Below are 26,031 nucleotides of genomic sequence, written 5' to 3' on the forward strand. Positions count from 1 at the left end.
ACTTTTTCTCAAGGCTGCTTGGATTTTTAGTTCTTCACTTATAGCAAGTTTCCTTGAAATTATGGTTGACCTAAAAGGTGCATGATTGGTGGTAGGTGTTTGGACCATGTAATACTTACAGTTTCATATTCCTCTTTACTTTTTCTCAAGGCCGCTTGGATTTGTAGTTCTTCCTCTTGATCAGGAGCTGAAGGTTCTTTTTTCTGTGAAAAAAAAATGAAATCAGCAGCCACATAACATAACCCAAATACAATTAAAAAGGAGTAAGGGGGGGGGTATTTGTTGTAATTTTTGTATAACATTTTTAAAAATTTTGTATGTTACAAATAAGTATGTATCAAAATACAAAAACATTGAAAAAATATGGGGAGAAGCTCGAGAAAGGAGCGTTCATGTTCAGAAACGTGTCACACACTGGAGGATGTCAAATGCTGTGGTCCAGGGTGCGTTCCAGAGGACTCCACAGAATGATAGAGGTGCCGGATGGACTTCCTCGACCCACAACTGCTACTTACCCAGTCTTCCCCAGCATCCTCTCTTGGAGATATGGCAGTCACATTACATTTTGATGAGCTTATTATCATACTTCACCATGTGAGTTGCCTGATTTTAGTTCCATTAAAGTTGTTTAAAGTCTACACTGTTGTTGTGTAGGTTACTACACCTAATATCCCACACTGGATTTTTTATATATTCTCTGCCACTTTGTGCGGACGATAGGATTGCCTTCATTTTCTACCAGTAATCCTTGCGCCTAAATCCATATTTTTTATTACAACATCAGCAAAGTTCTGGAACGTACCTTTTCAGCTTCTTCTCTGCTCATAGCCAGGGCAAGCTGTAGCTGGAGTTCCTCCTCTCCTGAGCTCTGAGGCCTGGCTTGTTCTATTTCCGTGGAAAGTGTTGAGCTTTCTGAGGCTATAAGAAAAAGGCATGGGATGTGTTAATCAAACCTTCCAGAGAAGACGTAGCCCTGACAGATCCCATTGGGTCCAATCTAACCAGGGGAGGACTGGGCTGAGGGGCATTTTGCCCTACCCAGGCCAGTCAGAAAATATATGTAAGACTGGTGGCCCTAAGTGCATATACGCCTCCTCAAACCTTAATTAGAGCAGGGCCCGCTGTAAGTGACAGCTGATTTTATATAGCCTTTGTACAGGGCATCCTTTCTCAACCTTTTCACCCCAAGGAACCCTATAAATAATATTCAGTTTCCTACAGCTCATTATACATTAGCGTGATCAGTACGTTGAAGAAAGTTTTAACTAAAAGAATAATGACGTGGCCTGTTTAGCACTTTTGACACCCATGCAGATCATTTTGTTACCAATCCCTGACAAAATTATTTTAGTAATGTTCTTGAAATAAATAAGTACAGAAAGAAAGGTAGGCAGTAAAAACTGTGGTGTCCTCTAACTTTGGTGGTCAGTGTCAGGGGCGGATTGACAACTCATGGGGCCCCTGGGCAATAGGGGATAATGGGGCCCCTGCGTCCTTGCCCAAACTCAAAAAAGCCTATGAAAAAGGTACCAAAGGCATCTCATGGGGCCCCCTACTGACCCGTGCCCGAGTTTCCAAATGGGCAGACCGCCTTTGGACCCAGTGATTGTAAACGCCCCCCCCCCCAGCTTTCTTGGCCCCCACTCCCTTTGAGTGCCCCCATAGCAAGCCGCTTGCTATAGGGCGAGGGTCAGCAACCAGTAGATCTTGGCCAGGTGACTGGTAGATCACGGTCAGGGCTTGCTGACATGCCAATCCTAGAGCATCAAACAGAGTGCAGTGCAGAGGGACTACTTGTAAAGCTGGAGCTGTAGTAGGGAGCAAGAGCTGCATAAGCCTCCTCTGTAGTGCCGGCTTCTATGGTTGGTGGGTGTAGCATCAGCCAAGCATGACCCATTCAAGTGAATGAATGGTCAGTCCGCCCCTGCTCTGCTCCACCCTGGAGTAGACTTTCTTTTTGAAAAATGTTAATTATTGGGAGTAAGTTTTTTCTTTCAGATGGTGCCAACCTTCCTCTACATTATCTGCGATCCTTTTTATAAAGGCTTCTTTAAAAAAAATACAGACTGTATATGCCATAGCAATGAATTGTATTCAACATTCTAAAGAAAGAAGAGGAAGGAGAGCAGGGATTTCAAATCCCTGGACTGCTATACCAGTTGCATGGGTACTCACAGCTCATCACCCACTGAGGTAAGTACAGTGGGGACCAGGGGTGCGGGGAGGGTATAGGGTGTTAGTCCACCTTTTAATTTTTTTTCTAAAAAAGGTGACCTTACATTTTAATATGTAAATGTAGTTTTAACAGTCATTTTCAATCTTTCAAAACCTGCAGCTTTCATGAAACTAATATCTGGTGATCTTGCCCAGAAGGTCCTTGTTCAGAAACTTCCTGATATAGGGTGACAACTGGGACTCCCAAACATACTCCTGTATTGTCACTCTTTCACATGCCAACAGACACACACATTGCCCAGGCATGGTCTACCAATACTGCTATCAGGATGCTGGTCAAGAGCAGGGGCGGACTGACCATTTGGAAACTCGAGCACTGCCCGAGGGCCCGGGGTCAGTAGGAGGCCCCATGAGATGCCCCTGGTACCTTTTTCATAGGCTTTTTTGAGTTTGGGCAAGGACACAGGGGCCCCATGATCCCCTATTGCCCGGGGGGCCCCATGAGTTGTCAGTCCGCCCCTGGTCAAGAGTAATGTTGTACAGTCACCAGTAGAGTGAGTGCATGTAGGGAGGAAGTGGCTGAAAGACGATGGAGAAGACCAGAAGCACGTAGGATAAAAAAAAAAAGTTGAAAACAGAATTTAATAAAAAAATAAAAAACATGGGATTATTTATGTTTCACAGTGCTATAGCAAACAAAATTGTATCCCATTAGGGTTTAGGTCTACATTTTGTGGTTACAAGACACCTAACTGATTGGAGTAATGTAAACAGTTAATACACAGTCCCTCACTCATATGGCTCTAATGCTAAGATGGGGCTCACAGCTGCCACAGGCATGTGCTCGGGCCCTGGGCAGTACCTGAGTTTTCAAATGGTCAGTCCGCCCCTGGTCAGTGTAGAAGTCATCCCTTTCGTTGGTAGCAGAAAATTCTCCACTTGCATTGGTGATCAGGTAGGAGATCAATCCACCATTGCTCTCTGCCATTTAGGCCAGACAGAATGGGAAAGGGGGGGGGCGGGGTCGTCTACCCAATGATTTGATGACCAATGCATGTATGGCCTACAGGTATGGAATGACAAAGGAATACTTCCTGTAACAATTAAAATTAAAAAATTAAAAAAAGCTGAATAGTAGAATGTAATGCACTTGGGATATTGCAGTGACTGGGGGCTTTGTGGAAAATTACCCTAAAGGTGAACCAGAGGTGGACTGACAACTCATGGGGCCCCCGGGCAATAAGGGATCATGGGGCCCCTGTGTCCTTGCCGAAACTCAAAAAAGCCTATGAAAAAGGTACCAGGGGCATCTCATGGGGCACCCTACTGACCCCGGGCCATCGGGCAGTGCCCAAGTTTCCAAATGGTCAGTCTGCCCCTGAGGTGAATCAACCCTTTACCTTACCTTGTGCACAGACTTATATTAACCAGTGTTTCATGGAGGTAGTAGGATTTCAATACAACCACCAATGAAAGGACTGCAAATAGGAGAAACAAAGAGTCTTGTGACTGCTCTCACTGGTAGATTCTTCAGTTCTCCTGCTGGATTTGCCCAAATGTTCCTAGTGGTAGCCAGAGTTAGATGAGATGAAAGATTCTACCATCATATTTATGCTTTCACAAAATGAAAGAGAATATCTAAATGAAAATGGTATTTCTTTTTGGTTTGGCACTGCTCTTGCTTGCTGCCATTCTTGCTTTGCATCCAAAGCCAATGGCATACATGAGCCTAATAGCAAATATGGCCCTTGCCATAAAAAACTATTGGTTATCCTATTATTGATTACCTTCGTTGTAGCGTATCCTGTGCCTGCTGTCCACAGCTGCGGTTACTTGCGACAATCTTCTCCTCGTTGTCTGAGCCTGCGCCCTCTCTTGCTTAAGCCTTTCATCGTCCTTCAGCAGAGCTACGATCACCTTGGCCTTCTCCCTCACATTAATCCCCTGGTCTCTCCCATCACGGTCGAGGAACTGAAAGTCTTTCAGAGTCTGCACAGCGATGACATTTTCCTGACACTCCTGGACCACCTTGTTTGATCCATTTTTGATCAAGTAATCCAGCAAGGTCAGACCTTTATACACATGGCGCCAGTTCTTTCCACTGTCATTGAGCCTCCTCCAGACCATCATCATAACCTCTGGGTATACTTCTGAGCTGTAAGTCATTTGAGATATTTCAGACATGAGGGTGGCTGAAGGACCCCAGGGATCATTTGAGGTGGCCTCTCGCACCTTCACTTCGGCATCAGAGTAGTTGTGAACAATATTCTTTACTTGGCGACGTATGGAGTTGGTTGCCATCTTGGATGTTGCACGTGCCTATGAAATAGTTATGTTCGCCCTGACAATAAAAGTCTGTTTTCTGTGTCAGTTAAGGGTTTCAAATAGCTGTAAAAGAAGAAAACACAAAATTAAAGTGTGACTGCAAGATGTAATGGAAGGTATTTACTAAAACTGGAGCACTCAGAATCTGGTGCAGCTGTGCATGGGAGCCAATCATCTTATGACTTCAGCTTGTTCAATAAGCTTTGATAATAAAGCCTGGAAACTGATTGGTTTGCATGCACAGCTGCACCAGATTTTGCATGCTCCAGTTTTAGTAAATCACCCTTGTTGCATGTAGGCTCCTTTCACACGGACATTCAGTCTAGATCATCTCTGTTTTTCAGATGGATCCAGACTGAACCACAATGTATGTCTATGGGTAGGCGGATGTAAACAGATGATCATCAGTTTACATCCACCTACATCCATGTCAGTTCAGGTCCTTTTTTTTATACGGAACAGCCAACATCCAGATCCGTTGAAATGAAACAGAATGGATGTAGACTGATGCAAACTGATTTAAACCAAATAGAACTGAACTGATATAAACCGATGTAAGGTCCCTGTCACACGGAGCGGACCCGTCAGTGGATCCACCTGCTCAGCTGAGCAAGCGGATGACAGGTCTGTGTCTGCTCCGCTGCTGCAGATCGGACACAGACACAGCCCAATGTCCTCTATGGGCGGACCGCCTGCCCGTTTCCAACTGATCTGATGGACGGAAGGGGAACGTATCCCCATCTATCTCCTTTTGGCAGATCAGATCAGTTTGGACGTTGGAGGGTGTAAACAGACATATAGCCATTTACACCCACCTCTCCATAGAGGAGAATAGAGGTTCCAATCAGGTCCGCCTGAAAAACGGGCAAGAGGACCCAATCTGAATGTCTGTGTGAAAGGGGCCTAACTGCATATATATATATATACTCAACTGACTGATCTTGGATCAATGGTAACATAACATGAGCTGATTAAGATGAATTCTGAAATAAAATTTTATACCTGGAATTCAGAATTCATTGTAATCAACTTTTATACATATCAAATAATACAATTACCTGTGAGCCACTGTGAGTTTAAATTGTGAAATAAGTTCGCTAGCTCCTCTTTACATCCTCATATACATGTATAATATTACCAAATAAATTGTAACAATGGTGCCGTGCCCTTTCAATAAATGTGTAATTGTTTATGTTAAATGTGCATAATGAACTGCTTATATACGTTCATTAAATAACTTAATAGAAAAACCTAAAAAAATCACATCCCCCAGAAGAAGCCACGTGACCCTGTGGCGCAACGCGTTGGGGAGGGGCACTGACATCACCACGCACCCGATTCTTCGGAACGGCGAGTAAAGGCAGTATGTGTCTGCACGCCGCTCAGGCTGGACACACAGTTTTTAACCAAAGCGCTTAACAATTTTATACTTTGTGAGTGTGAATTTGGCACAAATAAATACTTATCCCTATATCAAAGATAAGGCACTGTCTCTATTTCTTTTCTCCTCGGTACACACCTGGAGTACTAGGGAGAGAACACATAGAGCCAAGTGAAGGGAGGACCCACACTCTGGATTCATCTCTAACAGCATTACCAGGGTAAGGAGGGGAACTATCCGATCTGCTTTATACAAAGGAACACACCAGATTACACCCATGTTTGGGGGTCTAACAGCACAAATTACCTGCATTGTTTGAACAACTACTTACAGTATATTGAGCAAACCGCAAGTATGATGGGACTCACATTTAATTGAACTCACTTACGAATTGGACACTTATATGTAAAATTTTAATCACTAATAATGTTGGTTTATATTGATTGATATATAAAGTTTTTTTAGGTTTTTCTATTAAGTTATTTAATGAACGTCTATAAGCAGTTCATTAAGCACATTTAGCATAAACAAATACACATCTATTGAAAGGGCGTGGCACCATTGTTATAACTTTTATACATAATTATGTGTAAATATGTATATCCCATACCTGGCTGATGCCCCTGGAAGCTGGAAATCACTGTAGTATACAATGCTACTCTACTGATTTCCATTTGCTACCAGGTCCTGTACCGAGCAGCTTCCTTGCTGCATTGTGAACACAACAGGTCAGCCACTTGGCAGGGGTGCTCTACAGACATCGCTTTGCTTTTCCTGAATGAATTCAAAATGTTCTCTGATTGGACAAGGTGGAAAGACAGGACAATGATGCATGCTCTTCACCTCATCCAATCAGTTTGCAAAGCATTCTGTGGATGGAACCTGTTCCATGGCCACGTGAAAGGAGCCTTAGCCCACTTCATACTGATGCAAATTGTCATGCGATTTGACCATTCAACTTGCATCCAATGATTGGTAATGGAACCATTCTAATTAATGCGACTCCCACTTCGACAAAGTCACACTGATTTGAGAAGCAGTTCATGAACTACTTTTGCCGATTTTGGGTGCGACTTGCATAGACATCTGTGCATGAAGTCGCAAAGATGTCTATCAAGTCGCACTGCCATCCAACTTTGAAATTGTGCGACTTCAAGTGAAGTTACACGATTTCATAGTTGGATCCATACATTATATTCCATACATTGTAATATGAGATTACCTTGATAATGGGCAGCGATGCCTGAGATGTTGTATTTAATTGATATTAACAAGGATTAAATATTGCTCTCTTTGCTGCAGCACCTCTGCCTTTTATTTATTTTGGTGGTTGTTGGGAACACGCCTGGTTGTGTGCATAGACGACATGTCACATTGCCTATTGCTGTTGATATCACAAACTGGCTATCGCAGTGGTCATGTAATTGAGCGCCTGTTCTACTGTCTCCTGACTGTAAACAGTAACTGGGAGCTATTGATGACAGCTCAGTCACCATGCTGGGGGCACTGAGTGAGCATGCTGGGGGCACTGAGTGAGCATGCTGGGGGCACTGAGTGACCATGCTGGGGGCACTGAGTGAGCATGCTCCCAGCGCAGATGACGGCTATATGCATACTTATGGCAGCACACCAATAAATCCCACTAGTGTGCTACCACATACTGTACATGCATATGGCGGGCGGAAACAGATTAAAGTGTAGAATAGAAATAGAGAAGGGATAGTTTAATTCTCCATCTGGTTATTTTTGCTGTCTCTTTCCCCTTGGGGTAATTGCCCTTCATTTGCAAGAGGAAGTAAGTGGAAATCTCCCCAAAGTGAAATTTCCTCTGATACAGTTAATACCAGAACAAGCGTCCTCATTGGAGGATTTACCGCAATCTCTTGTTCTGGTTACAGCTTTATGGTTTTTCTGTGTTTACTATGCTTCAGTTTATAAATGATCAGGAAGCTCTGTGCAGAGTTGTTCGTTCATACTGCAGAGCTGAGGCTGCAAAGATGGAGATTAATCTTCTTTCTCTGTCTCAAAGGTGAAACATCAGAGGTCTGTTTAGACCCTTGTTATCCAACCAAAGCCTCCACAAAGGGGCTAATAAAAAAAAAATTGAAAAAATTATAAAAAATATAATTGTAAAAAAAAAAATAGTAAAAAATAATAAAAAAAAATAAAATAAATATTGACAACAGTGACAGAACTACCTGGATCACAAAGGTCACACTTGCGAACAAGCCCTGGTTTTCCACCACTGTGTGGGGGCCCCAAAATGACAGGAAGGGGGCCCACTGAAGAAAATGTGAAAGGGTCCCGCTGCAGGACTGTAATTAAGGGCCCCACAAGGGGAGTAAAGGGCCCTGGGATCATTAAAAAGGGCCCCACCCAGGGGGTCAGTGGGGCCTTTTATGGTTTCTTGTACCAGGGTCTTGAAGGTTCTAGTTACGCCTCTGGTCGGGACGGTTGCCATTTTGTTTGTATTATGGACACACAGAGCCGCATTGGGAGTGAGTCTGCATGAGTGCCCCCATAGCAAGTGGCAGGGGGGAGGAGCCTAGAACCCCAGTGGGGGACCCGAGAAGAAGATCAGGGCTGCGCTGTGCAAGGTCATTACACAGAGCAGGTAAGTACAAAATGTTTGTTATTTTGAAATAATAGAAAGTTTACCTTTACAATCACATTAAAGCTGGCCATACACCAGTACAATTTCTAATAGAAAGGGGTCAAAGCGATGTTCTTTATTCACCACAGTAATGAAAGAATTAGAAAGAGCAAGATGGAATTTTTTTTTCGAATAACCACATTTCTAACAATGTTGTTGGGAAATTCCAATCATTTCAAAATCGAAAGTTAAAAGCAAACAAAACTTTGAAGTACTGTCAGATGACGTTTGCCAAGTCTCTAATGGCCTTACTGAATGTATTGACAAGATTTTACATTCCAACGTTTGTATGAAAATCTACCAGTGTAGAGCCAGATTAACATTCAAGTTTTACTTTTCCGTACACTTTATTTTGATGCAAGGTAATCCCGACCGTCCGACACGTGATACCGCTCCGTGTACATCATGACCGCACTTGTTTGGACTCGTTAAGCTACTTTGTCACAAATAATAGAAGGAATGCCGCAATCACATTAAATGAATATTTAAACGTTATTTTAATAATAGATCTTAAACAATGAGAGTAATCAGTATTGCTTCTTGACAGACATCATGGGTTGTGCATGTTAAAGAGGACCTATCATTAAAATTAATCAGCCAGGCATATATTAGCATTACCAAATCACATTACTACTTTGAACAGAAAGAAAGTACAGCTTGCTTTCAATGAAACCGTTGTGAAGCCAGTCTGATGAAAACATAAAGCCAAACATGATGAATGTTCTATACCTCATATCCTCATTGGAAGGACTGGATCAGGTTAGGGAAGACCCAATCCAGGCCTCTATGCATCTCTGCAGTAATGTATTTAGGTATTTAGCCGTCTCTCATAGATTCTATGGGCCAACTCTCTGGGCTCTGATAATTTTTTTACAAGGTAGGTTGCCAGGTCTTTCCTCAACCCTCCCCAATTGCTCAGGCTTGGGACTGGTATGCAGTATGTGATAAGACATTTGTGTAACCAATTTGTACACAGATTCTAGGGCCAATATAAAAAGGAGCCAAATGCTCTCCATCCTACCCTGATCCTTCAAACGCATAAAGACAGGTCTTCTAGATTGGTCATCCAACTCCAATGGTGGAAGAGCCATGTTCCATCCCTGGCACAGTGGGTCTCGGAGATGGATAGTATCAATAGAATGGAATTGCTTCTGGCCCAGGAATCAGATACCTAGGAACAATATCATAGAACATGGCTCTCCTAGTTAATGTATAGAGCAGGGGCAGACTGACAACTCATGGGGCCCCCGGGCAATAGGGGATCATGGGGCCCCTGTGTCCTTGTCCAAACTCAAAAAAGCCTATGAAAAAGGTACTAGGGGCATCTCATGGGGCCCCCTACTGACTCCGGGCCCTCGGGCAGTGCCCAAGTTTCCAAATGGTCAGCCCGCCCCTGGTATAGAGGAACCTTTCTCAACCTTCTCAGCACAGAGGAACCCTTGAAATAAATTAAGGGAACCCCTGCTACAAATTACTATATCTACAACTCATGATACATTAGTGTGATGCTCAGTGGGAAGCATGCTCCTGTGGTCATTGGGAAGAATTCCCCCTAAATATAGCTAAAAAGATCAATGGTGTCAGTGGGAACTTATCTAAGAGGTAGAAATTGCTCATTGCTCAAGGAACCCCTATCAACCTCTAGAGGAACCCTGGTTGAGAAACCCTGGTATAGAGAATCCTCTGATCTTCAAGCCCTTATTGAAGGGTACACTTAAGCCTTGTACCCCCTATCCTTTAAATGGTGGATTGACTCTTGGGCACCTACTCTTGGATACACTTCTTTCCTTCCTCCCTTTTAATAATTTTCTACTCTTCCCCTTGCCCCTTTTCTCCCCCCCCATTTTTTTTGGGCCGCACCTTTCCAAGGATGGTGTACGGAAGACAGCATGCCCATGGGCCCGCGTACATTGGCCTCTGAGTTATGCCTCTTACACAGAGTATGTTATTTGTTTCTTAATGTTCTAATATCTTGTCTTTGGGTAATCCACCATTCTGGACCTGCCTACATCTCTGCCAGTCCCTAAGCACTGGACTGGATTTCCACTCCTATTTCTTTAGCTGCTCTGTTGCCACACATATTTATGGAAGATGGTGCATGTTTACATGTATATGTTATTTTAAGTTATTGTATTTTTTTTATTTGTTTTTTAACCTACTTGATACTTTTTTATGGTGTTTTTGTACTTTTGTATTGCTTTTGTAATACTCTATCATACAAAAACTTTGTATGCCAAAACGTGTGCAAAGTCCAACATACGTCCAAATAAATTATTCCTCCGTGTTCAACTTCAATGTCCCAAAATATCCAGATAAATAGAGTACTTCAAAAAACAGAAATCGAAATAGTGTATTACCCCAATAAATAGATTAACCACTTGCCTACCAGGCACTTATACCCCCTTCCTTACCAGGCCAATTTTCAGCTTTCAGCGCTGCCGCACTTTGATTGACAATTGCGCGGTCATGCAACATTGTACCCATATGAAATTTTGATCATTTTTTTCTCACAAATAGAGCTTTATTTTGGTGGTATTTAATCACCACTGGGCACTTTACTTTTTGCGCTATAAATAAAAAAAGTGCAAAAAATTTGAAAAAAAATTTTTTTTTCTTTGTTTCTATTATAAAATTTTTCAAACAGGTATTTTTTCTCCTTCACTGATGTGCGTTGATGAGGCAGCACTGATGGGCACTGATAGGCAGCACTGATGGGCACTGATAGGCAGCACTAAAGGGCACTGATAGGCAGTACTAATGAGGTGTCACGGATAGGCGGCACTGATAGACAGCACTAATGAGGTGTCACGGATAGGCGGCACTAATATGCAGCACTGATAGGCGGCACTGATAGGTGACACTGATGATGGGTACTGATAGACGGCACTGACTGGCATCACTGCTGGGCACTGACTGGCGGCACTGACTGGCACAACTCCTGGGCACTGACTGGTGGCACTGACTGGCAGCACTGCTGGGCTGCACTGGTGGGTGGCACTGGTGGGCAGCACTGGTGGGTGGGACAGGTGGGTGGGCACAGGTGGGTGGCACTGGTGGGCACAGGTGGGTGGGCACAGGTGGGTGGCAGTTCTGGGCACAGGTAGGTGGCACTTCTGGGCACAGGTGTGTGAAACTGCAGAGTGGCACAGGTGGGTGCACTGCTGGGCACAGGTGGGTGATCTGCTGGGCACAGGTGGGTGCACTGCTGGGCACAGGTGGGTGATCTGCTGGGCACAGGTGGGCGGAGCTAGTGGGCACACTGCTGGGCACAGGTGGGCGGAACTTGCGGGTGGCACTGCTGGGCACCGATCATCAGGGCACTGATCATCAGTGTCCTGATGATCGGTGCCGATCCCCGCTGTGACAACTGCCGGTTCTCGGCAGTACTTTCCTCACGATCTGACAGCGTGAGGAAAGTGCAGCCGAGAACCGGCACTTGCATTTCCCTGTGATCAGCGTGTCATTGGACACCGCTGATCACGTGGTAAAAGGCCGCTGGGATCGGCCTTTTACCACATCACGTGATCAGCTGTGTCCGTAGGACACAGCGATCACGGAGATCGCCAGGTGCGCGCCCCCTGGGGCACGCAGGAGAGCGCGTTCTGGGTGGACCTCATATGACGTCCACCCAGAACTGGCCGGCCGCAGTGAAGCCGTCATTCGGCTATCTGCGGTCGGCAACTAGTTAATAAATATATACTATAAATTCAAAAAGTATACTTCACAATTAATATACAATCAAAATACATGTGTAAAAAATTATATATAAATAAATTCAAATAGTGAGCAATGCGTGAATCGTGAAAACATTCAGTGTACATTCTATATATATGTGATCATTCTGTGTACATAAACCCCAATTGTGAACACTCTGTGAACACTTCTAAATAACTGGAATGCGTACAATTACCCTAACTAGAGTAATAGCAAGCCTTTTAGAGTACACATGCAAAAAATGTAAAATATGCAGAACTACTGGTGTAAATAGTAGAGTGATACCAGAATTCATCTCCTGTACTACAGGAGTGGAATTTAAAATTAAGACATTTATTACATGTTCTACAAAATATGTTACATATTTATTGGAATGCCCTTGCCAGCTCCAATACGTGGGAAGAACAAAGAGACCCCTTCATGTATAAATGTCTATGTGTATGAGAACTTTTTCCCCTTTATGGGTTTTTCTATTAACATGAAAAATTTAATAAATATTTAAATTAAAAAAAAAAAAAAAAGAGACCCCTTCATGAAAAACTGAGGGAACATGTAGCCAACATTAAAAAGGGAAAAAGGATCACAGTGAGACATTTTAAAGAATAGCATAAGGGTGATCCTAGCCCGTTTTGGGTTCCTGGTGCCCGCCATTTTGGATATAGGAACCAAATGCAACTTCACAGCTGGTTCCCTCCTGCACATGTGTGATTTTGCATGCTGCTGAAAGATGTGGGAAGTGGATACCTGTCAAAAAAGGTTCCCACCCCCCATAAAAAGAAAAGTCAAAAGTGTTAGGGCACGGTGTAGGGAGTTAAATAAGCGGCATTTTGACTTTGGTGTGAAGGTTCACCTGAATTGATAAGTGGCTGTAAACCCTTACATATAACCAGTGTAGTGACTGGTTTCAGGTGATACACTGAGATTAACTCATTGGCGGCGATGGTATACAAATATGCAGCCTTTCTGCAGCAGCCCTGCACGCTCCCAACACATTTACCCACGCCACACAGAAAGGTTGCGATCGAGAGCTCTCCAATCATGTGACTGCTGTGACAGTCAATCACGGCGGTCACATGACCCCAAACCCTGCCCCACCTCCAAGAATCACAAACCCCTTAAAGGGCCGGGAGGCGCTGGCACCAAGGGGTTAAACAAATCCTCCTACATAATTTATACCTGTTTATCTGCAGCCTTTTCTTCTCTTCATCTGTTCAAAGTGCTGAATTTATAAAGCTTGTCTGAGAGTTCATAAAAAAAAGGAGGAGTGTTGAAATGATACTCTGCAGATCTCAGAGAGTCCTGAGAGCTGTTTGGAAAGAACAGATACACCCCCCGCGATATAGCACACAGGAGTAGAGCTGGGGATGTCAATCTGCCAGAGTTCCCTCCCCTGTCACCATTTTTCTCTTGGTTGTCTGAAAAACTTGTCAGAAGTGATTCTAGTACTCTAGATTGAGATATGTACATAATACTTCCGCCTGGCAGTACATGGGTCATTGGTTCAAATCCAAACCACGGCATCACCTGCCTGGAGTTTGCATGTTCTCCCTGTGCCTGCATGGGTTTCCTCCAGGTACTCTGGTTTCCTCCAACACTCTATAGACATGCTGGTAGGTTAATTGGCTTCTGTCTAAATTGGCCCTAGTATGTGTATGTATGAATGTAAGTTAGGGACCTTAGATTGTACGCCCCTTGAGGGTTAGGGACTGATGTGATTGTACATTATATGTATGTAAAGCGCTGCATAAATTGACAGTGCTATATAAGTATCTGAAATAAATAAATATGCTTTGTTCATGTCAGAGGTTTAAAACCACTTTAAGTCTAAATTCCAGGCATAAAAACTTCAATTAAAATATATTCCTAAATAGCCAAAAAGGATATAAATAAACTTTGTGTGCAACAAATGCAATGTGACAGTAAAAACTACATATAGTTACATAGTTAGTCTGGCTGAAAAACGTCCATCCAGTTCAACCATTAAAAAAAAAAAAGTTATAATCCTATATCCACAGTTGATCCAGAGGAAGGCAAAAAAACCCAGCAAAGCATGATCCAATTTGCTCCTGCAGGGATAAAAATTCCTTCCTGATCCCCCGAGAGGTAATCGGATATTCCTTGGATCAACTTTATCTATAAATGTTAGTATCAGGGGCGGACTGACCATTTGGAAACTCGGGCACTGCCTGAGGGCCCAGGGTCAATAGGGGGCCCAATTAGATGCCCCTGGTACCTTTATTATAGGCTTTTTTGAGTTTGGGCAAGAACACAGGGGCCCCATGAGTTGTCAGTCTGCCCCTGGTTAGTATCCATTTATATTCTGTGTATATAGGAAGGAATCCAGGATTTTTTTAAACCAATCCACTGAGCTGGCCAGAACCAGCCTTTCCATGTACGGAAGATTACATTTCTTTTCCTCCACATGGTGATCATATCCCCCCCCCCTTATGTATTATACATGGAGATCATATCCCCCTTATGTAATATACATGGTGATCATATCCCCCCCTTATGTATTATACATGGAGATCATATCCCCCCTTATGTATTATACATGGAGATCATATCCCCCCTTATGTATTATACATGGAGATCATATCCCCCTTATGTATTATACATGGAGATCATATCCCCCCTTATGTATTATACATGGAAATCATATCCCCCTTATGTATTATACATGGAGATCATATCCCCCCTTATGTATTATACATAGAGACCATATCCCCCTTATGTATTATACATGGAGATCATATCCCCCCTTATGTATTAGACATGGAGATCATATCCCCCCTTATATATTATACATGGTGATCATATCCCCCCTTATGTATTATAGATGGAGATCATATCCCCCCTTATGTATTATACATGGAGATCATATCCCCCCTTATGTATTGTGCATGGTGATCATATCCCCCCCTTATGTAATATACATGGAGATCATATCCCCCCTTATGTATTATACATGGAGATCATATCCCCCTTATGTATTATACATGGAGATCATATCCCCCCTTATGTATTATACATGGAGATCATATCCCCCCTTATGTATTATACATGGAGATCATATCCCTCCCTTATGTATTATACATGGAGATCATATCCCCCCCTTATGTATTATACATGGAGATCATATCCCCCTGATGTATTATACATGGAGATCATATCCCCCCTTATGTATTATACATGGTGATCATATCCCCCCTCATGTATTATACATGGAGATCATATCCCCCCTTATGTATTATACATGGAGATCATATCCCCCCTTATGTATTATACATGGAGATCATATCCCCCCTTATGTATTATACATGGAGATCATATCCCCCTTATGTATTATACATGGAGATCATATCCCCCCTTATGTATTATACATGGAGATCATATCCCCCCTTATGTATTATACATGGAGATCATATCCCCCTTATGTATTATACATGGAGATTATATCCCCCCTTATGTATGATACATGGTGATCATATCCCCCCTTATGTATTATACATGGAGATCATATCCCCCCTTATGTATTATACATGGAGATCATATCCCCCTTATGTATTATACATGGAGATTATATCCCCCCTTATGTATGATACATGGTGATCATATCCCCCCTTATGTATTATACATAGAGATCATACCCCCCTTATGTATTATACATGGTGATCATATCCCCCCTTATGTATTATACATGGTGATTATATCCCCCCTTATGTATTATACATGGAGATCATATCCCCCTTATGTATTATACATGGTGATCATATCCCCCCTTATGTATTATACATGGAGATCATATCCCCCCTTATGTATTATACATGGAGATCATATCCCCCCTCATGTATTATACATGGAGATCATATCCCCCCTTATGTATTATACATGGAGATCATATCCCCCCTTATGTATTATACATGGAGATCATATCCCCCCTTATGTAGTATACATGTTGATCAAATCCCCCCTTATGTATTATACATGGAGATCATATCCCCCCTTATGTATTATACATGGAGATCATATCCCCCTTATGTATTATACATGGAGATCATATCCCCCCTTATGTATTATACATGGTGATCATATCCCCCCCTTATGTATTATACATGGTGATCATATCCCCCTTATGTATTATACATGGAGATCATATCCCCCCTTATGTATTATACATGGAGATTATATCCCCCCTTATGTATGATACATGGTGATCATATCCCCCCTTATGTATTATACATAGAGATCATATCCCCCTTATGTATTATACATGGAGATCATAATCCCCCTTATTTATTATACATGGAGGTCATATCCCCCCCTTATGTATTATACTTGGAGATCATATCCCCCCTTATGTATTATACATGGAGATCATATCCCCCCTTAATCTCCTCTTCTCAAGAGAGAATAAATTCAGTTCCTCATATTTCCTCATAGCTGATCTCCTCCGTGCCTCTTATCAGTTTAGTTGCCCTTCTCTGTACTTTCTCCAGTTCCCCAATGTTCTTTTTGTGAATTGGTGCCCAAAACTGAACTGCATATTCCAGATGAGGTCTTACTAATAATTTGTACAATTAAAAGTGACATCATGACTATGCTGTACTCAGTCTGTACATAGAGCAGAGCTGTGGGAGGGACCCAGCAGGATCCGCCCACTACAGACAGACTGCAGAAAACTACAGTAGGGGGTGGAGTCAAGACCAGTCACCCTTCACAAGGAGAGAGAACAGCAGTTCTCAGTCTTTAATACAGGAAGGTCCTGTACAGAGGTAAAGTTGCAGATTACAGCACAGATCTAGAATAAATACATGAAGCGCGCCAAGATACCAATAAAAATACACATGCCAACATTTGCTTATCCCAGAGTTAATATTTAAATTCTTGTTTGAGCCCCGTTGCGACTGGTTCCTTTTACAGCAATATTCAACTTTGCGATTAGATAAGATTCTCTGTAAAATAATTTTTTTTCTCCTGTAAAAATAATCATAATTAATAAACCACAATTGCAGCTGGTTAACTTCCTTGAAAAGAGCAATTATTTCCCCAGCGGGGAAGGAGACACTGTCTATATAGATATTGAGAAACGAACCCATTATTTTAAGCAGTGTAAGCCTGTATATAGATTCTAGATGTGATTGGAAGGGGTGGTGGGGGGGGGGGGTGTAGATAGTCATTTCTACACACATCAGCAAAGTTTGGGAAGGGGAATCAGGATGTGATCACACTATTACAATTATAATGGCTCTTCTGTGCATTGCTTACTGATTGAAACCACAATTTCATTTAAAATTCATTATTTGTAATGGGTTTGTTCACACCTGCACCCTGGATCATGAATGTGCTATGGTGTGGAAAAAGATACATTGCCTCAAGTTTCAGTTGGAAACTTTTCTTAATCACTCAACTCCTGCTGGCCTTTTCAAAAAGCTCCAGTGGCATCATGTGCTTGGAGTCCAAGTCCAACCCACATGGAAGAAAAATATATTTTAAATATATTTTTAAAATATTCTTCCCAAATATATTGACTTATATTTGAAATACTACAATTTTGGCTGTATTCAATATATTTATATATATATCTATATCTATATATACACACACTGTATCTTGTAATGTGTTTTTTTTTGCAAAATATATGAAAAATATTTTTAAAATTACATTTTCAAATACTGCATGTCTTTAAAAACACATTTAATCTATGTTTTTGGAATGCATTTACAAATATTTGTAAAAAATATGCTAAAATGACTTTTTTATATGTTAAAAAAAAAGCTGAAGAATATACTTAAAAATATATATTTGAAAAAATATTTTTCATATATTTTGTAATATATAAAAAATGCATTTCAACATGCAGTATATATATATATATATATATATATATTTTTTTTTTTTTTTTAAATATATTGAATACGGCCAAAATTTTAGTATTTCAAATATATGTAAATATATTTGGGAAGAATATTTTTAAAATATACTTCAAATATATTTTTCTTCCATGTGGGAAGAGCTGCAAAATCAGCTTACATTATTTTTACATATCTCGTCATAGCAATGTACTGTACAAGAGGATTTAAATGCAATGCTTCTGCATTGTGTTTACAATGGGAGAGTTGCAATGTCACAAGTACTGTCAGTAAAGCTCAGGCTCAGGTATTTCTGTTCTGTATAGCTACTCCCTGCAGCAATAAATCACTGCTATAGTGATCTGTTGCTGGCTGATTGTAGCCAGCAGTAGATCACTATTAAAAGTGATGTATTGCTGCATAGCTGCATGGAAGGGGAGGGGAGGGGGGGTTGGATGAAAACCAGACCGCATTAAAAGAAAAATAGGTAAAAATAAAATAGAAAGTTTAAAAAGTTTACAGAATATAATCCTAAATCCATAAACAGAGTGTAGGTTCCCTTTTGCCACCAAAACAGCCCTGACCCATCATGTGCACTACTAGACCTCTGAAGGTATGCTGTGGTATCTGGCAACAATCTGTCAGTAGCAGATCCTTTAAATCCTGTAAATTGAAAGGTAGGGCCACCATGGATCGGATTGGTTTTTCCAGAAAATCCCACAGATGCTCAATTGCACTGAGATCTGGAGAATTTGGAGGACAAATCAACACCCCAAACTCATTGTAGTGTTCCTCAAACCAATATTGAACCATTTTTGCAGTGAGGCAGGGTGCATTATCCTGGCTGAAAGAGGCCACTGCCATCTGGGAATACCGTTTCCATGAAGGGGTATAACTGGTCACCAGCAATAGACCTAAGAGGAAAAACACAGCTCTAGGTCTGTGCAGCAGGATCCACCCAACCAGGGGCGGACTGACAACTCATGGGGCCCCCGGGCAATAGGGGATCATGGGGCCCCTGTGCCCTTGCCCAAACTCAAAAAAGCCTATGAAAAAGGTACCAGGGGCATCTCATGGGGCCCCCTACTGACCCCGGGCCCTCGGGAAGTGCCCAAATTTTCAAATGGTCAGTCCGCCCCTGCACCCAACACTCCAGCTGTAGAGGTGCTTGCCTGGCTTCACTCCGGAAACAGCAACAGCAGAAGTGAATGGCTGCATACTCTACTGGGACCCCATGATTTATTTCAATATATTCATAAACTTCGGTGGATGTATGTCTGCTGGGGCTGGTTGATTCACTGACACACAGTAGGGCCACCAAAGCCTTAGTGGGCATTTTATTGTTTTATGCTAGGAAAGCCATTGTGTTGCAATGGAAGTCCCCTAATGCCCCTACATCTAACTATTTGAAGAAGATAATTAATTCTATGCTGTCATTGTATAAGGCCACCTACTTCTCAAGGGGATGTCCTCATAAGTTTCATAAAATTCCTGATATTTGGGTGGATTCTCCAGATTCACTTGAGGACACTTAGACTTAACCCAGGCGTATTTCAGTGTTCCTTTCTATAGATCTAACTCTGATCCCTGATTGTTTGGTTATTCACATTGGTCTGGAGCCCCTGAATTGCCATTCCTGTACAATTCCTAGCTGGGAGTTTGTTCTGCAGTTTGGGTGTTTAAGATTGTCCTGTTATACCTTGGGAATGAGCATCCAGGTTAAATAATTGTTAATTGTTAAAATTATGTTGTAACTTGTTTAAGTGTGGTACCGATCCTGGGTATGCCCTATAGGCTCTGTTTTGTACCTCTAAAATTCAATAAAAAGAATAAAAAATATATATATACTCATAAACAAATATCAAATAGTTCTTAGCACACAGATAAAAGGACAACCAGGAGAGATGTTGATGCGTTTGATGCAGCTCTTATTCACAACCTTATATGAGTAAGCGCTACGGAGCGTGAAACGCATCAACATCTCTCCTGATTGTCCTTTTATCTGTGTGCTAAGAACTTTTTGGTATTTGTTTATGAGTATACAGTACTTAAATCGATCATCATGTCCCAGCAGAGTGTGCAGCCATTTTTTTCTATTGTTGGTCACCAACAATGTTTAGGTAGGTGGGACGTGTCAAGTAGCATCCACATGATTGGCAGGACCCAACGTTTTCAAGCAGGACATTGCCCAAAGCATCACACTGCCTCTGCCCGCTGGCTTGCCTTCTTCCCATACTGTATACTGGTGCCATCTTTTCCCCAGGTAAGTGAGGCACACACACCCGGCCATCCACATGATGTAAAAGAAAATTTGATTCATCAGACCAAGCCACCTTCTTCCATTGCGCCATGGTCCAGTTCTGTTACAATTGCCCATTGTAGGTACTCTTGGCTGTGGACGTGGGTCAGCATGGACAGCCTGACTGGTCTGTGGCTGTGGACCCTTATACACAACAAAATGCGATACCCATTTTTTCTGCCTTCAACACATCAACTTCAGGGACAACATATTTACTTGCTGCTCATTGTATCCCACAGAAATTTAGATGCCATTGTAATGAAATAATCAATGTTATTCATTTAACCTGTCAGTGGTCAGAAAGTTATGGTTGATCGATGTATATATATAAATACATATTAAATATACAGTATATACAAATATCTTCTCCCTAATCCTCGGGTTGCAACAATGATGTTGGATGATCTGGATATCATTTGTGTTAATTGGCCTCATCAACGCAATCTAAGCTTCTCTGAATGTTATGGTTAACAATTTACACCAAACGTTTTTTCTTCTGCATGTGTCAGAGTTTAACATCAAAAAGGGAATAAAGCTCTCCTAAAAAAAAAGACGCATACTCTCACTTTCAGCTTTTCCATTCTGCTACTTTACATAAAATTCACACTAACGTAATATAATTTAATCAGCAGACTTTGTTGATTTTATTTGAATTTTTCTAATTATTTACTATTTATTCTCAAAAACAAGCAAGGTAACAGACATACAGTATATTGTCAAAAGTATTAGGACACCTGCCTTTACACACACATGAACTTTAATGGTCCCCCAGTCTTAGTCCGTAGGGTTCAATATTGAGTTGGCCCCGCCCTTTGTAGCTATAACAGCTTCAACTCTTCTGGGAAGGCCGTCCACAAGGTTTAGGAGCAGGGGCGGACTGACCATTTGGAAACTCGGGCACTGCCCGAGGGCCCAGGGTCAGTAGGGGGTCCCATGAGATGCCCCTGTTACCTTTTTCATAGGCTTTTTTGAGTTTGGGCAAGGACACAGGGGCCCCATGATCCCCTATTGCCTGGGGCCCCATAATCCCCTATTGCCCGGGGGCCCCATGAGTTGTCAGTCTGCCCCTGTTTAGGAGTGTGTCTATGGGAAGGTTTGACCATTCTTCCAGAAGCACCTTTGTAAGGTCAGGCACTGATGTCAAACAAGAAGGCCTGGCTCGCAGTCCCCGTTCTAATTCATCCCAAAGGTGTTCTATCAGGTTGAGGTCAGGACTCTGTGCAGGCCAGTCAAGTTCCTCCACCCCAAACTCGTTCATCCATGTCTTTATGGACCTTGCTTTGTGCACTGGTGCTCAGTCATGTCATAAACTGTTCCCACAAAATTGGGATCATGAAATTGTCTAAAATATCTTGGTATGCTGATGTCTTCACTGGAACTAGGGGGCCAAGCCCAACCCCTGAAAAACAACCTCACACCATAATCCCCCCTCCACCAAACTTTACACTTGGCACAATGCAGTCAGGCAAGTACCATTCTCCTGGCAATCCCCAAACCCAGACACGTCCATTGGATTGCCAGACATAGAAGCGTGATTCATCACCCCAGAGAACATGTCTCCACTGCTCTAGAGTCCAGTGGCAGCGTGCTTTACACCACGGCATCCGATGCTTTGCATTGCACTTGGTGATGTAAGGCTTGGATGCAGCTGCTCTGCCATGGAAACCCATTCCATGGAGCTCTCTATGCACTGTTGTTGTGCTAATCTGAAGGTCACACCAAGTTTGGAGGTCTTTAGCTATTGACTCTGCAGACAGTTGGTGACTTCTGCGCACTGTGCGCTTCAGCATGCTCTGACCCCGCTCTGTCATGTGACGTAGCCTACCACTTGGTGGCTGAGTTGCTGTTGTTCCCAGTTGCTTCTACTTTGTTATAATCCCACTAACAGTTGAGCGTGGAATATTTAGTAGCCAGGAAATGTCACGGATGGACTTATTGCACAGGTGACAACCTATCACGGGACCACGCTTGGAGTCACTGAGCTCCTGAGAGCGACCCATTCTTTCACAAATGTTTGTAGAAGCAGTCTGCATGCATAGGGGCTTGATTTTATACACCTCTGGCCATGGAAGTGACTGGAACACCTGAATCCAATAGTGTATATGTATCCATGTTTGTTAAATATGTAATAACGAAAAATTAGGCAGAATACTTTAGGTTAGACTATAAAACCTAAAAGATGTAACTTAGGGAACCAAGACATCACCAAAACTAAAAAAAACTCCACGAATCTCCTGCCAATTTAAGTGGGTAATACCATAAACTAGAGTAAAGATAATTTGGGCATATGGTGTCCTCATGGTTCCATGGCCATCTTGGGTTGCTAAACCCTTTCATATATCAGCCAATTAGAAATGTATTCCAAAATAAAACCAAATAGAAACGGCACACATTGCCAACATGTTTCAGAGACCTTGTGTCAGGGTTGCGGGAATGACCAGAGGTGTGTGGACTGACACAGGGAAACACAGACTTCAGGTATAGTGTGTAAACAAGATAATTTATTAAGGACAACACAAACAATGCAGTGCAACAAACCAAACCCAAAACTAACACAAATACATACAACAAGGTGAAACAAACCCAAACCTAAACTGATATATATATGTATATATATATGGAGCACAACGCAGTCAGGCGGGCCGGGTCGGTAGCTAACGGGCAAACAGGGTACCAGGAGCGAGCGGAAGAGTGGTCAGGAATAGCCGAGGTCAGGACAGGTGGAGTTCGTTCAGAGTCAGAGTCAGGATCAAAGCAGGATCAGGCAGGAAGCAGACAGGATGCAGGTACAGGGGCTCATGGGAAACATAAACCAAGGCACTGATCACAGGCCTGGTCCTGCCTAAATACACCTCCTGCAATCAGCCTCAGGTGATGGCCTGATTGCAGGAGTGAGACTCTGGCTGCTGAGAGCACCCGCTGGCCAGCCTTGGTACTGCAGCCCACAAGGCAGGTGAGTCCTGCCACCATTGGTGAGTCCATTCCTGACACCTTGCCTCCTTCATCAGGGCCTGAAGGAGGATAAAGATATTTGTGGACTTTGCAGTGAAAATCAAGGTATCAGTTGTGTTTGTATAGGCAAATATTTGTCAGTGGATGCCTATTATCCCTCCCTCTGAGCTTTCGTATTCCAACAGCAAGAGGTTTCCCAGATGTCCGAATACAATGATCATTGCAGGCTGCTATAGCCACTGGCATTGACTAAACGAAAAAAAAAACCAACAGGCTGGTTGTACTGAAGTCAACCAATAGATCAGCTTTAGTACAACCAGCCTGCTCCAACATGGATTGAAATTCATCTAGTTCATCAGAACAGACCAAATTTTGATCCAGCTATGGCTGGCTCTAGGAGATTTCCCCTCACTTCCTGTCCCAGTGGCAGGAGGTTTCCAATGCAGGAAAATGGGGAGGGGGTAATTCTATCCAATAAGGACACAGACAGTAATAAAGACCTAATAGAGGTTGTGATCCTTCCCAATGGTATCCAAAACTAGAAATGCCAATACTTATATCTTCTGAATAGTTTGAACCAAAGCTAGGAAAAATGCATTTAAGGCAGAACTTGGCCTGGTTTTAGGTGGAGTTAGCAATTAGATGGAGTGCATTGTCTATCTTGGTGTCCTGTTTAGAGCGGAGCTCTGGTTTTCAGACCACCTGCCTCCACCCACCCTCTAAAGTCCCCACCCCAGGTAAAAAAAAAAAAAGTATGTAGATACCTCTTTGCTGTAGCCTTCTAGCCAGTCTGGTCACATCACCAGGACTTATTCTTCATCTTCAGGCAGCATTGAGGAGTGGGCATTCTTTCAGGAATAAGCAGCACCTAAAGTGTTACTAAACCCACAACAGTAAAATCGGTCTGTGTATGCAGTAAAGCATGCCTGTACTCGCTGTGGAACCTAAGGGGTTAATCCTCCGCATTGTGTAAAAAGGCTTTTGATCCTGTCTTCTCTGATCCTCCCCTTCTTCGACTGTCCGAAATGCATCTACTGATAGAACAGAGCCTTGGGGGCAAGCTGCAGATGTGTATTGCTAGAGAGCTCTTTTTTTCTTGGGAGGGTGCATGTGATCAGCACAAGGTCAATCAGCACAGTCCAGACAGAGGATCAGGGGTTATGCAGCCCCATAGGACAATCAGGGGAGAATGAAAACTCCTACAAGCTTTAACCAATGCTCTGCGGGACACTGATAGAAGTCACAAGACTGCTTTAACTGCTGATGAGAAAAGGTATTTAACAGTTTATATTTACTAAAATAATTGCATTTCTATGTTGTGTGTACTGTGGGAGACCAGATATAGTGAATGCAGGGTCCGGGGAGACCAGATATAGTGAATGCAGGGTCCCGGGAGACCAGATATAGTGAATGCAGGGTCCGGGAAGACCAGATATAGTGAATGCAGGGGCCGGGGAGACCAGATATAGTGAATGCAGGGTCCTGGGAGACCATATACAGTGAATGCAGGGTCCGGGGAGACCAAATATAGTGAATGCAGGGTCTAGGGAGAGCAGATATAGTGAATGGAGGGTCTGGGGAGAGTGAATATAGTGAATACAGGGTCCGGGGAGAGCAGATATAGTGGATGCAGGGTCCTGGTAGAGCGGATATAGTGAATGCAGGGTCCAGGGAGAGCGGATATAGTAAATGCAGGGTCCGGGGAGAGCGGATATAGTGAATGCAGGATCCAGGGAGATCAGATATAGTGAATGCAGGGTCCGGGGAGAGCGGATATAGTGAATGCATGATCCTGGGAGATCAGATATAGTGAATGCAGGGTCCGGGGAGACCAGATATAGTGAATGCGGGGTCCGGGGAGACCAGATATAGTGAATGCAGGGTCTGGGGAGACCGGATATAGTGAATGCAGGGTCCTGGGAGGCCAGATATAGTGAATGCAGGGTCCTGGGAGGCCAGATATAGTGAATGCAGGGTCCTGGGAGACCAGCTATAGTGAATGCAGGGTCCTGGAAGATCAGATATAGTGAATGCAGGGTCCGGGGAGACCAGGTATAGTGAATGCAGGGTCCTGGGAGACCAGATATAGTGAATGCAGGGTCTGGGGAGACCAGATATAGTGAATGCAGGGATCAGGGAGACCGGATATAGTGAATTCAGGGTCCTGGGAGACCGCACATAGTGAATGCAGGGTCCTGGGAGACCGAGTATAATGAATGCAGGGTCTGGGGAGACCGGGTATAGTGAATGCAGGGTCCGGGGAGACCAGATATAGTGAATGCAGGGATCAGGGAGACCAGATATAGTGAATGCAGGGATCAGGGAGACCGGGTATAGTGAATGCAGGGTCCTGGGAGACCAGATATAGTGAATGCAGGGATCAGGGAGACCGGGTATAGTGAATGCAGGGTCTGGGGAGACCAGGTATAGTGAATGCAGGGTCCTGGGAGACCAGATATAGTGAATGCAGGGATCAGGGAGTCCAGATATAGGGAATGCAGGGATCAGGGAGACCGGGTATAGTGAATGCAGGGTCCTGGGAGACCAGATATAGTGAATGCAGGGATCAGGGAGACCGGGTATAGTGAATGCAGGGTCCTGGGAGACTGGATATAGTGAATGCAGGGTCCTGGGAGACCGGGTATAGTGAATGCAGGGTCTTGGGTTTAGTAACACTTTA

At 43.0% G+C, this 26,031-nt stretch overlaps 1 protein-coding gene across 2 annotated transcripts in view; it reads right to left on the reverse strand.

Moving 5' to 3' along the window:
* EPN3 (epsin 3) overlaps window positions 1-26,031 on the reverse strand; it is a 62,124-nt gene that overhangs the window by 19,503 nt on the left and 16,590 nt on the right. For both annotated transcript variants that reach the window (XM_089677596.1, XM_089677595.1), the window contains exons 2-4: window positions 3,963-4,563; window positions 803-918; window positions 120-203 (exon numbers count right to left, since the gene is read on the reverse strand). In XM_089677596.1, coding sequence (XP_089533722.1) covers window positions 120-203; window positions 803-918; window positions 3,963-4,476 — 714 coding nt within the window. In that variant the 5' untranslated portion in view covers window positions 4,477-4,563. The remainder of the gene's footprint in view (window positions 1-119; window positions 204-802; window positions 919-3,962; window positions 4,564-26,031) is intronic.

This window comes from Staurois parvus, unplaced genomic scaffold, assembly GCF_062004578.1.
Source record: "Staurois parvus isolate SC_StPar_1 unplaced genomic scaffold, SC_StPar_1.0 ptg000189l, whole genome shotgun sequence".
In the NCBI taxonomy this organism is placed as follows: Eukaryota; Metazoa; Chordata; class Amphibia; order Anura; family Ranidae; genus Staurois; species Staurois parvus.